At 35.2% G+C, this 13,097-nt stretch overlaps 1 protein-coding gene across 14 annotated transcripts in view; it reads right to left on the minus strand.

The window, feature by feature from the left end:
- Positions 1-13,097, minus strand: part of LOC126921613 (TLD domain-containing protein 2) — a 297,843-nt gene that overhangs the window by 63,337 nt on the left and 221,409 nt on the right. For all 14 annotated transcript variants that reach the window (XM_050733307.1, XM_050733306.1, XM_050733303.1 and 11 more), the window contains one exon: positions 2,745-2,809. In XM_050733307.1, the coding sequence (XP_050589264.1) occupies positions 2,745-2,809 (65 nt within the window). The remainder of the gene's footprint in view (positions 1-2,744; positions 2,810-13,097) is intronic.

Below are 13,097 nucleotides of genomic sequence, written 5' to 3' on the forward strand. Positions count from 1 at the left end.
ATTACCACGTTAACTCTTTCTCTCCCTCCCCTGTCCCCGTGAAATGTCGTATCGATTACCAGCAACGCGCGTGTATGTACGCGTTCGTCGAGAAAGTGAGCGTCGATTTGCGAAAGGCGTATGTGCACGCTCAAGAAAGCATAAGCGTGTCATTATGCAACCAGAGTCCAAGTGCTTGGGTAATTTAGCGTGCGTACACACCGACCTGCGTTTCGTTCAACCTGCCTCATGCTCGTTTCACCGAGCCAACCTTGCGTTACCAATAAACGCTATATATTCGCGCCAAAAACCTCGGCCAACGAAATCGCAAGTAAATTTATTCTACGAGCTTTCAAAATTATCTCTCCTTAGTCTTCCATGGCTAGCAATCTCGAAGAGCGTATTATTATTATTCGTGAAAAGCGATTTAATCGTATTATCGACTCATCCCCGAAGACTCGTTTGTTGTCAGATTTTTTTTTTTTTTTTTTTTTTTTTTTTAATAACAGAACTCCTTTTAGGTGGGTGAGAATTTTATGTCATGGAAGAAGAGATCACTATAGGTAGTGGCTATAGGTAGTAGCAGAAGCATTGGTATTTTTTAAGTTTCGCGTCAACTTCTTTCAACTTTGCAAATTATTATATTTCAGGGATCGTTGAAAATGAATAATAAAACATGATTTGATTTGATAATCGTAATTTGATACGAATAATAAAACACATTTGACTGTTACTATCGTAGTGAATCTTGTCGGGTTAAATAGACTTTTATCGAAATGTAGATAGACAAATAGATTTATCGCAAGAATGTAAACAAATTCGAGGGAAATTATCATAACACAGAAGGCTTCTGTTACCTCTGTTCAATGTTGAAAATATGTTACCAAGTGTTAATAAAAGTTCTTTGAATGTTTATCTTCTAAACATCTGTTCGCCATTCGATAAAGTTCTCTAACATTTATATATTTAACATTTATATATTTCTAAATTCGGTAAATCCTTATATCAAATAAAATATGCAAATTCGAAGATTACGATTATAGTGGCGTTACATAGTTAGATAATCTAAAATCATCGATCACACGAACAACGAAGAACGTGGAATTGACAACAGCGAACGATTAAACATTAGGAAGTGTTTCACGCGCAATAAATTTCTTGTCTATATAAATATATAGACAATATTTCACTAGGTATAAAGATAAGAAAAGAACATACGCGAACTGTAACGGTTTGATAATTGAAGATGAACGAGAATTTCCTGATATTTGCTGGTAAACTATGTGATGATGAATCATGCTCGATGATTCGTTGAGGTACGTGAATTTCATCAAATGTGCTGGCCAATAATTCTTCTGCGCTTTGATCTATGAACCGTGTTCATAGTTAAGTAAAAGTATCTTATTGTAGACGCTTGAAGAATTAAGAGGAGATTCTTGTGCAACAACAATAAGAGCAACAGATTTCTATGAATTTTTTTTAGACTAACTACTAATTATGTGGGACTAGATCTTTTTCAGATGTATTCACGATCTTGAAGTACAAATGTAATTTTAATTTCAACTCTGCTCGTCATTTATTAACTTTTTAAACGATAACAGAGAAACCGATAAATCATTTTCTGACAGAAAAGCTCGTTCACTTTGTTCGAAATTTCTCCAAGAACCGGAGATGGCATTTTTATTTGATTATTTACTTATAATATCTGTTTAAACAGTATAAACTCAATTTATCCGCTGGAAAAGGTCAATTTTTCTTTTAAATACATTAGAACTTTCTAATCTTTTGTGTTTTTTTTTTTTTCAATAATAGATTCAATATCAGCGTAAATTATAAGAAAATTTCTTAACTTCTGCATTTTGATGACCGTGACAGATACTACACTGCACGCCAACAATGGTTACATTGTCAAAAACGGTCACAAGACCTGTACGTTATACGATAAATAACAATAAAAAAATTAGATTCGTACTTTAGACTGTCTATTTTCATCGCAAAATGTCTAATCTCACACGATCAGTAGTTGCTTTAAAAAAGATTTGTAAAAGTCACTTGGTTTTATTGTCGTCAACACGAGAATCTCTTCTTAAATTTATGATTAGAAATCCAAGTAGCAGGTTAACTCGTCTTCCTTCATTTTTAAGACGAAATGTACAAAATGAGTTCATTCGTAATCCAACGCGTTTTAGGCAAATCTGACTGATATACGTTTGATTATTTTCGTTGATCTACCCTTGGAAATTTAGGCCAACTTATCTCTGATAACTTTTTCGCACGACAAAACATTCTAATATTTCGAAGAATTGCTTATTTCCTTGATATCTCATGGAAAAGTATGTTTGGCAACGTCTGCTCGAATGATTGAGAAATATAATCTTAATTTCTGCATAAAGATCTAACTTTTATCAAAATGATTACAAAATACACAATTTTCACACAAAGAAACTAAATGAAACAATAGTTAAAATTAGATGTTCTGGAATAAAAGATGCGATTTTCACGAACACAGTTTTAGACAATTAATCTTCGAGCAAAGAGAATAGATATAATATAATGCTTAAAATTTGGAGTATGTGATTTATGCGAATTCAGAGCAGTGTGTAAATAACGCGTATGGAATGAATCGATCAGAACTTCGCGCATGAATCAAATGCATCGATTCGATCGATAACAGATATTTATGCATTCTCGAGCAGAGGTTACGTTGCTTTTCCTTGACTTTCAATCGTTTCCATTCGTCTTGCATAGAGGAACGAATTACTCACAGTGTAGGGGATGATGTTGAAGTTTAACCTTGTCGACGAGCCATCCTCGCTTTCGCTGTCTGTATCTGAAAAAGACAGATCGAGAATCGTGAGTATCATTTCAAATTAATCTCGGCTGTCACGTTAGTCAAGATACAATAAAAATCATTCGATCGTAAATTACAATTCAGAGGGAAAATTTTATTACGTTAGACTCGAAGCTAAAATACAAATTGCTTGGAATTAATTAATCATTTGAGAAGACATGGTGCTCGCTCAGGAGACGCCCATAATATTTTATAACTTTGTATCACGAGCCACTCAAAAGTCGAATCTCTGTTTTCTACCAATTTTCTAATTCCGCCTAATTCTCGGTTCACGATTAATTTCTAACCTTTTTGAAGGTATACGTCGATGTAAAGATCAGAAAATACAGAATATAAGAGAAGAGAAGAACACAATCAATGTCCGACTAGAACAAAGAACTGTGATTAATCATAATGTTTCCCCATTTAATTGCAAACAATTCTTACTATGTCATTGTAGACAGGTTTATGATAATTCTAAAGTTTCGACAAATACTAACGAATTCCTAAAATACGCAAAATAATAAACGTTGAAAATAAAGAAGCGAATTGAAACAATTATTCATTCGCTCATGGACAGACTGCGGACATTTACAGAAATTCATAATTTTCTGAAGAATAATATACGGTGTAATAAATAAACGTATAAAAATTCGCGGTCTAGTGGCAAACCTAAGATGCACGAAATCAACAGTATTATGGCATTATGGCATTATGACATGCCTGTGCGAGCATTCTATACAGGCGTTGAAATCACCGACAGCGTCAAACTTCCAATCACGTATCCAACGTGTCGGAAACTCGAGGAAACGTTCTAGCTACGCAGACGCGGCTGAGGACGGGCGATTCAAGGAACAATAGCGACTTAATTTTCTAATTCGCCGTATGGCAGAGCTTTGTGACGGTAAACAGGCGACACGGGCGCGCGACGATAAGCGAACGGGCATAATATTCGGGGAATAATCAGGCAAATACGTTTGATCGTTGTTAATTTAGATTGTTGCAGCGCAGACGCGTACCTAGGAATCAAGGGATATCAGGTTCTATCCGAAAAAATCAATGAAGCGTGTTCCCGTCGTAACAATCGCGATAAAGTGGCAATTTATGAAGATGTCGTAGCGCAATCATATCGATTTCAATCAGCTGCGTGTGGCAATTTTTGTTCGAAAAAGGAAATCGGAAAGATAACCACGTGTCGCGAGGAAAATGATCGCTATCCGTGTAAATGTCCGACTATGCGCACAAAGACATTTTCCATCTCGCTGCTCTCACTTCTTCGCTTCGTTTCTGAATTAAACGGAGATCGATAGAAATATTCAACCGGCACTTAACATCAGAACTACCACACCAGTCAAATTGGCTGGTTTTGCAATTTTATTTTCAAATTCCTACTCCATGTTATATTTTTTCCGCAATGATTTAATGACTTTCGTAACGATAATTAAAAGAATAATATAATGACCCGAAATAATTTTGTATCGAGGCTACTTATACCAATATCGGTAAAATGACTGGTACTTATCAAAGTATAAAAAGCTTCTGTAATCTATTTATCGAACCCCAATTAACAAGTTTCCTCATTTTGTACAACTTCCCACACGTTTTTACAATTTCTACTGCGTATCATTTAATATGATGATATCAGTTATCAGGAAAATTCCGGATCGATCGCTAGATCGCTAGATGCTAACGCTAGAAATACCACAGCAGTCAAAATGACTGGTTCTACAAGTTTATAAATGTGTCAATCGTCGTTTAGAGATCATGGTCCCAGATAGATAAATAATATCAAAAATATACTACATAACATGAAATTCCTTCTGTAAGAAAGTATTCTACTATTACGTATTTTTTTAAAGACCAGTTATTTTGACTGGTTTTGATAGAAATAGCTTCGTGTTAACTATCGGTAGTTCTAGTGCTAAATTCTACCATCTCTGGTATTCCAATATTCGAACAACTTTGCCTTCGAGTTTAAAAATTCAATGTATCGTTTGGAAACACGGCAAGTAGATATCTTAATGGTTGTCCAGCGATATTTACGGAATAATCAATCAACGATCGTAAGAAAATTTTTAAATAGTTTGCGTCTTCGCAGCGAAACGTTTTGGGATAAAAAAGAAAAAGATTATGTGTCTACGAATCTATTAAAATATTTAGTAGCCTTCGTTGCTTTATTTGTCTCTTCGCTAGTAGACGAGGAAACGACAAGGAAACAAAAATTCTCACGTTACAGATACAGACACGAAGAATTGTTACATTCATAGAATTGCATTTTCAGTCGATCGAACATGATACTTTGGTATTATTGCAGGCATTATTATTAGGGTTAGCTTCTCTTCATGAGAAACGGTGCACCTTTTGATAAAAGGTCACTGAAACGCAATCCCGCAGCCAGCCACTTGAGCGATTATACTTTATTAAAGAAATATTTGAAAAGACATCGGTCGTGACGGCGCGCGCTTCTTCAATGACTCGTTATAATTTGCCTTTTATTTAGAGCCGTGGAAATCCTTTCATTATTTTGCTTTGGAACCTGGTCGGTCGACTTTCTACAGCCGCGGAGTACGTGCGTTAACTCGTCGTGTATTATTAACATGCTGATTTCATCTTTGTTCAAGTTATTAACACGCTGCTTACTAATTTCCTTTGACTCAGCAAGAATTTAACTCGGCCGTTCGATTCCGAGGAATTTATTTTCTGCAAATTGGAAATTACAAACGAGGAGCAGCGTAATGAGTAACATTTCTTTACAGTGAAACAATTTCGAAATTCGGTACGTTGCCGATCGGTATCGTGTTAATAAAATTGCCACTTTATTTAGTTTCACAGCTGAATATGTTCTTTTCATGTATATTACATATATTTAAGAACAAGAGAGAATTTTATTACACTTGATACGATTTTCGAAATATTATTGTCGATGGGATAAGACGATAGTGGTCTCGCGGCAATTCCTCGTAGATACGAAGAATATAAAACTTACGATCTCTTTATACGCGATTCTCGCCACAAATGCAAATGACGGAAGTTACCTGGCGGGAATGCAGGTTTAAACGCAAGTTGCAATTAAATTAATCACTAAGCGCGACGTCTCCGTTACACGCCGCTAATAAAAAAGATAAATGGCCGCTTACGCGAGCGTAATAAAAATAACGGGAATTATCTTAGTATTTTTTGTTCGGAGTTTGAACGATGAGCCGCCTCCGTGTTCCTTTTCTCCGCGGTGGTCTAAGTTTCTTTCCATTCAAATGGCATTTAAACCTCTACAGAGACCAAGTTATTATAATAAAAGAGAGAAGAGAATTATTTTGTATCCTCTAGAAAAAAGGATTTCTGGTTGTTGTATCTTCCACTTAAACCGCAATTAGACTATTTTTCTTTCTTTTTTAAATTTTATTTAATGAAATTGAATTTTGATTTATTGAAACTTAAAAAAAAGAAGATATCTACGATATTGTAATAAGCTACCGTGTCTGTACCATAATGAGTTAATTTGTTGCCGTTAAGACGAAATATAGCCAAAATTAAGTATACTCGTTTCTCGACATTTTCAAAAAGATTAATGCCAGGAGGAGAAGTTGCCAGGACGACACTTTCATAATCGATTACTTTATTCGAGCGTTAAACTGTCCGAGTTATGGCTGTGCCACTTCTCCAATGACGTTTAAACGTTTCAAAGACGCTCGTTCACGTAATCGATTTCTATCGTTGTCTACAGCTTCGTTTCGCGTCTTTCGAATCTATTTTACCGTAAAAGATACGATCGTTTAGCCATGAAAGTCGATCGAAATATCTGTTAGACTTGGTACAAGGGCAATACCTGTGCTTTCCAAGGAACTGTGTTCAAAACTCTTGTAGGTGGATGTCGGGGAATCGCCATTCGCGGAGAAGTACACGACATAGTCGCGAAATTCCTTCTCGTATATGTAAATCTTGCTTGAATCGTAGTCCAAGAACTCGAACGACGAGTTCGACGTGCTCGAACAGTCACTTTCCATTATTCTCTCCGATCATAAATCAGCTGACATCCAATTGAAAACTACCATAGTCTGTTCGCTATACTACTATTCCACATTGTGGACACATTCAGTTCATAATTATATATTCGCACGAATTGGAAAATAGGGCAGAGATGGAATAAACGGGGCATTTCTGTTTCGAACTAGATATAACAAAAACCGAAAGATCATTCTGCTTCTAACATCGATGATATCGATGATAATCAGAAGGTTGGCTGTAAGGTATAACTGCACGTGATACTAACAAATTTGCCTGTCTTATCTTTTGCTTTTTAAAACAACTGAATTTTGTCCCTTTTTACATCAAAATAATTACGGCAAAATTTACATGAAATTTACATGTATTTAAAAGGCAAAAATAATTATCACATTAAAGAACAAAAAATAATCGATCGACGATAAAATATAATTCTTAAATCAGACAAAATTAATGAAAAAATTGATATTAATTCATAGTAAAACTGAAAATTCTATGGAGGAGCTTATAATAGTAAACAATCATGATTAACATAAATAATAAATTAATAAACTTTGTGTTCCTTTGCCACAAATATGGCATCTCGTATTACGTACCATTCTTGAATAAACTTGAAAAGCTTGTTCTGACGTAACGTTAAAGAAGCCAGTCGCTAATAATACTCCGCAAAAAGTTTGGACAAGCTGCCAAAAATTTTATTTTCAATATAGAAAAAACTCGCGTGTCAGTATTACAACGTTAGTGAAATAACAACGACGCGAGGAAGCGATTGCACGTGTATGAATGACGTTACAAAATAAAGAAACCATCGATGCCAGCAGATCTTTCGTCTTTATGTTTATAATGATGTAATATTTGCAATGTCCATGTCAAACCACCTCTTTCCTATAGTCAACCAACTTATAAATTACATAATAATACTTAATAGTAATAATTACTTTACTATTAATCATATTCCGATTCTTAACCCATTTGCATCCAAGCGCTGCGACTGTCTTCCATCACCAAGCGCGGATTATTACGCGCGCTGCGACTACTTTTTATTTCAGTCGCTAAATATTCTTCAGATGTGAGAGATCACGTTTGACAGCATCTCGTCTATATCAGTTTATTATTTTCTAAACAAGTCTTACTTTTGTTGCGAAAATCTTTTTAACTGCCGCTATGAGCAAGTACTGTTAATCCTAATTAAATTTAACAAATTCAAATTTAAAAAATATTCAAATTTTATAATGTAAACTAAAATTTAATTGCCCCAATGGATTTTGACGATCTTGATGATTCGGATCAAAGTATACAAATAGGACATACTCGAAAACGTATCCGTAGGATCTCATCAAGTGAAGACAGCGAAGTTGATCAGTGCAGCAGTTTTAAATTCTAAATAATTTTTTTTCTAAATAAATAATTTTTACTTTTTTCCTCTGTTATAAATAATGTAAGATGCGATGTTTGCGAAGTAACATTGTCTACCAATTGTTTTGGACAATAAATTTTCGATAAATTTACTGCACCTACGACCGACTGCGCGCGGTGATAGGGACCAGTCGTCAATTGAACGCCGTTGATGCCTTCAGCTGTCGTCTTAGAAGTAGGGCCATGATGCAAATGGTTAATACTCGAATATGATCAAATAGTATCGTTGCGTTATAGATAGTCGCCAATTTATTATACCACTTTATTTTAGATTACTAAAATTTGCTTAATTTTATCTCGTATTTGAAATTCTTTGCGATAGTAATTGCCAACAAATATTAGATCAAATAAAAAATTCCCAAATTAAGTAATCTAGTCCAAAATTGTTATGGTGCCTAATGACCCAATGAATTAAATTTCTACGTTTCGATGTTGCTGAGTGTTAAGGAGTTAAACTGCACGTCATTAATAAAATACACAAAAAGGAATAATTTTGGAGTTTGATACGATTTCGAAGGTTTGGAGGAATTGCAACGTTTAATGGTGAGAAATGTACAGGTCTCTCGACTTCAAACTTTTAACGACGTCGACGTTAATTTTAACGGATCCTGGTCGTAAATCGTGTACAGTTAGAACATTGAAAATTTAGGTTTACAACATGTGCTGTATTAGCATACAGCGTGCATGAAAGAGTGAAAGACAAATGAGAGAAACACGTACAGCACCTGCGAAGGCAATTACACTGTGACTTGATCGATGGCACTTCGTTAACCTATATAAGAAATGGCGCCAGGACTTTAGAAGAACAGTCGACCAACGATTTTACGTTGTGTATTTAAAAGAAACCTTGTACAATTCTTACAACGAGTCGAATTGGTAGATATAAATACAACATTCGTTGTGGAATATTACAATTGCGATGAATGTGGCGAACATGTATTCTGAAAATTTTACGGCTTTGTTTGAACGTGTTATAAAATTAATTTGCCCCTTAAAGTCATTTTACTTACACGATTGAGGTAATATTGTTAGCAAAATCTTATATGTTGCTACAAGTCACCAACCAGTGCTAATAAACTCTCTTGCATAATACAGTAATAAGTTTGACGATAAAACGAATAATTTTACGTCAATTTTATAAATTACGAGCGATTTAATTATCATAGTCGATGTAAAATAGTAAGATTGTCCAACAGCAAATCTGCTACAGTTTGTAATTTATTTACTCACTTATATATTTATTTTCTAGAGTCTCGTGTATTATGAAATTTTCTTGCCAGCACGAGACACGTAATTTCCTCATAGCGAGAACATTCCATAAATTTTCAAATTTTCCTATTACAATACTTAATAAATAAACTTTCCTGTTAAATAACTTTCTAATTTTATTATAATTCGTACGAAACAAGGAAACTACGAAAGCGATATTTACAAAATCTTTAAATCTCAGAACTCATGATCTTCACACGAGCCCCCGATAATAAAATTTATCAATCGTTTCTTGGCGATAATTTACAATATCTCTCGAGTAAAGGACAATTAGAGAATTCCAGAGCATCGGAAGTGTACTTTCGCGAGTTATGTCTCGCAACGAATGTGTACATCCAAGGCTAAGAAAGTTAGATTCGAGCGAGTTGAACGAACAATTACTTTCAAGCGGGAAAGTGTACAGTTGCCTCTGCAATAAAGGGACTTGTTCGAAATGCTGACGGAGGACAAAGAAAACCGGATTCGGAAACATTCTTTCGTCAAATGGCCTTGCTCTTTCCTTGCACAAGTTGGTAATAGTCCATTGCTGAAGTCGAAGTTATTCGGCTATTCAAACAGCACGTATCGTAATTAATCTTCGAATCGTTAGGCAAATTCAAGTTTGTAAGTGTAACATTAAGAAAACGGGGGAAAAATTCTTTCAAGTATCGCTCTTAGGCTACAAAGTGAAAACTCGATCTTGTCAGAAACTTACGCATAGTAACGTATATTGGTAGTTACGATAGTTTAGATAATTCAGGTTCTACTAACAAGGGAGGATCCGCAAAATTATGAAATTCAACAAATTATGAAACTTTGAGCACAGTCGCTTCCATTAATATTCGAACAGTCTTCAGAGCAGAATTACTTCTTCGAAATTGCGCCAAACGACCTCGCTTTTTTGAGACATCGCAAGGATTAGTTTACTAGATGGCGCGTAAAATAGATCTCGAGGAAATTGCGATTGGTCAGAATTGCGAAAAAGATAGCAAGAGTCACTTTTTACAACATTTTTATCCGAGCCTGTAACGAGAATTTAAATGCTACGTTCTGTAGATCTACGTCAGTTGCATGCACGTTGAAAATTTCATCGAAATCGATTAACGTTGCTGCGAGCTACAAACGGTACAAACCGATGAAAAATCGCAGTTTTTCGCGACTTTTCACCTGTAATAAATTGTAACAAACCTTGCTCTGCATCGATCGATTTCGATGAAACTTTCAGCGTGTACGTGGACCAACACGAATCCACAACACGTGGTGTTTAAATTCTCATTACGGGCTCAGGTAAAACAGTCAGGTAAAAAGTGAGATTGTTCCTATCTTTTTCGCAATTCTGACCGTAATGCGAAGTTTTTTCGTAACTTCCTCTTACAGTTCATCCAGAAAACGAATTCTTCTAACTTTTCAAAACAAAAGCTCCACGTTTAACACTTTGACTGCCACGTTGGTCATATATGACCGGCCACGGTTTCTCCTGTGACGCCACGGTGGTCATTGGTGACCGGAGCGCTTGAACTTCTTACAATTGTAAAAATTGAATGAAAATTGGCAGATGGGGCATTTTTAATATAATCGATAAATACAAGATACCTTGAAATAAAACGTGCCCCACTGAACAATTAAACATTTTTGTTAGAACATCAATAAAAAAAAATGAGAATAAATCTTGCATCTAACGGTGCACTGTGTTGGCATCCATATCTTTGAGGGGTAATCTACGAATATTATTATAAACACATCTTAGAAAATAATCGTAAATGCTGCTTTATAATCATATAATTGAAGTTAGAAGAGTGCACATACTTTACTGTTATATATAGAATGGGCAAATATTGTTTACTAATATCTTCTACACGTTTCAACAATATATTCTGCGGGTTTTAGTTACAACGAAATAACGAATGCGAATGGTTTGTTAAAATAAACGTAGCCTTGTTATAATATGTCGCTATCAACTGTTACTAAGGCGCCACGATGGTCACCGGTGGCCACCAATAAGATAAACGGTCCATTGAAGGAGAATGTTGTCTTACATCATCAATTTATTATTATTTTGCCATTATCTGCTTTGAATAATAAAAATTCTTCCGTGGCGTCCTGAGCGAAACATGTGGTTTCGGCGTGGCAGTCAAAATGTTAAAAAGTTATTCCCCTTTCAAGAGTATTAATGAGAATATTAATGAAAATTACCGTACGTATTACACAACTTCTTTTACTAATCTTTCGAACAAATTGACTAAAAGTTTGAAACTGACCCTTGAAAATTCGGCTATTTTCCGACAAATGTTACGCCTTTTAAGCATAGCTATCGTTGGCTAAGAATTTCCACAGTAAGCAAAAAATTGCGTAATACATACCTATACATCCTCTACGTATGCCAAAGTTTCATGATTGTTTGAATTTTCGAGTTGGGAATCTTCTCTTGTATATACATAATTTTGTTTAGTCTACGTGTTTCGCTAACGGTAGATATCCAGTTTAACAAACGCTAAACAAGGTATATATCGATATTCCTAGAAACTTATATTTCCGTATTTACTAAATGAAATCTTATCGGCGCCTGATATATACTCCATCGATTATCCTCATACTAAAAAGTGAATAGACCGATAAGATATAGATTTAGATATCCGTTGGCACTTGAATATTCCAGTAAATTTGAGAATTCGAATGATCGAAGGTAAAAGAAAACGAATGTTCCGACGGGAATGCGAAACGGAATACCAGTGACAGTGACTTTCTAGCACAAGCAGTGCTCGTGTTTCGTGTAGGTCAGCCTTGGGGGCTCCGGCCGACATTGACTCGCTCTTAGGATGCTTCTCGAGTCTTGACGGGACGAATAAATATCTAGGAAACTGGGGAACAAGCTCTACGAATGCAATCACCAGGTCCAAAATTCGAACGAATCGATTGCAGCGAGCTGCAATTACGTACCTTGTATCTCCCTGGTTACCACAAATGGTACTTAACATTTTCCAGCTTCTCGTACTACATCATTGATAACAATTAATATTCTTCGAGATTATAACTGAAAAATCGATAAATTTATATTTCGAAAAAATATAAAGGCGTGGTTTTAGAATTCACATGGAAATATTTATGGATCGTTGCTTGTGAGGAAGAAATATCAAAAAATAACAATTTCAAGTATTTATTGCATTTACTGGTCCGTAATTTTCTTAATTGTAAAGCCGAAGCGATGAAAGTTTCGAAATCTGGAAAACGTCCAAGAATCGTTACTTGCGAAGAAGAAACATTGAAAATTGATAAAATCGAGATACATAGTGGAAGAGTGACAAGATAAAAGTTGAAAGGAAAAGAAAGAAAAGAAAAGAAAATATCGAGGGTAAGAATAATCGAAGAATTGCAATAGTTTCATTTTTATTTACAAAATCTTGCTCCGTGCAATGATAATTGCACAACAACAATTGTATTATCTATTTTTGTAAGTGTTAATGAATATTCATCGCGACTCATAAGCCTGCTGTCTTTAATCTCTTCTTAATGAGTTCTGAAATAAGTATCTATCAACATAGCTGACTCGACTCTCTCGTGTTTCTCTTCTTTGGTTACAAAACTGCGCCGCAGAAAAAAATGCACGAGAAATCAAGAAGTGACGAGA

The sequence above is a fragment of the Bombus affinis genome, chromosome 11 (genome assembly GCF_024516045.1).
Source record: "Bombus affinis isolate iyBomAffi1 chromosome 11, iyBomAffi1.2, whole genome shotgun sequence".
Taxonomy (NCBI): Eukaryota; Metazoa; Arthropoda; class Insecta; order Hymenoptera; family Apidae; genus Bombus; species Bombus affinis.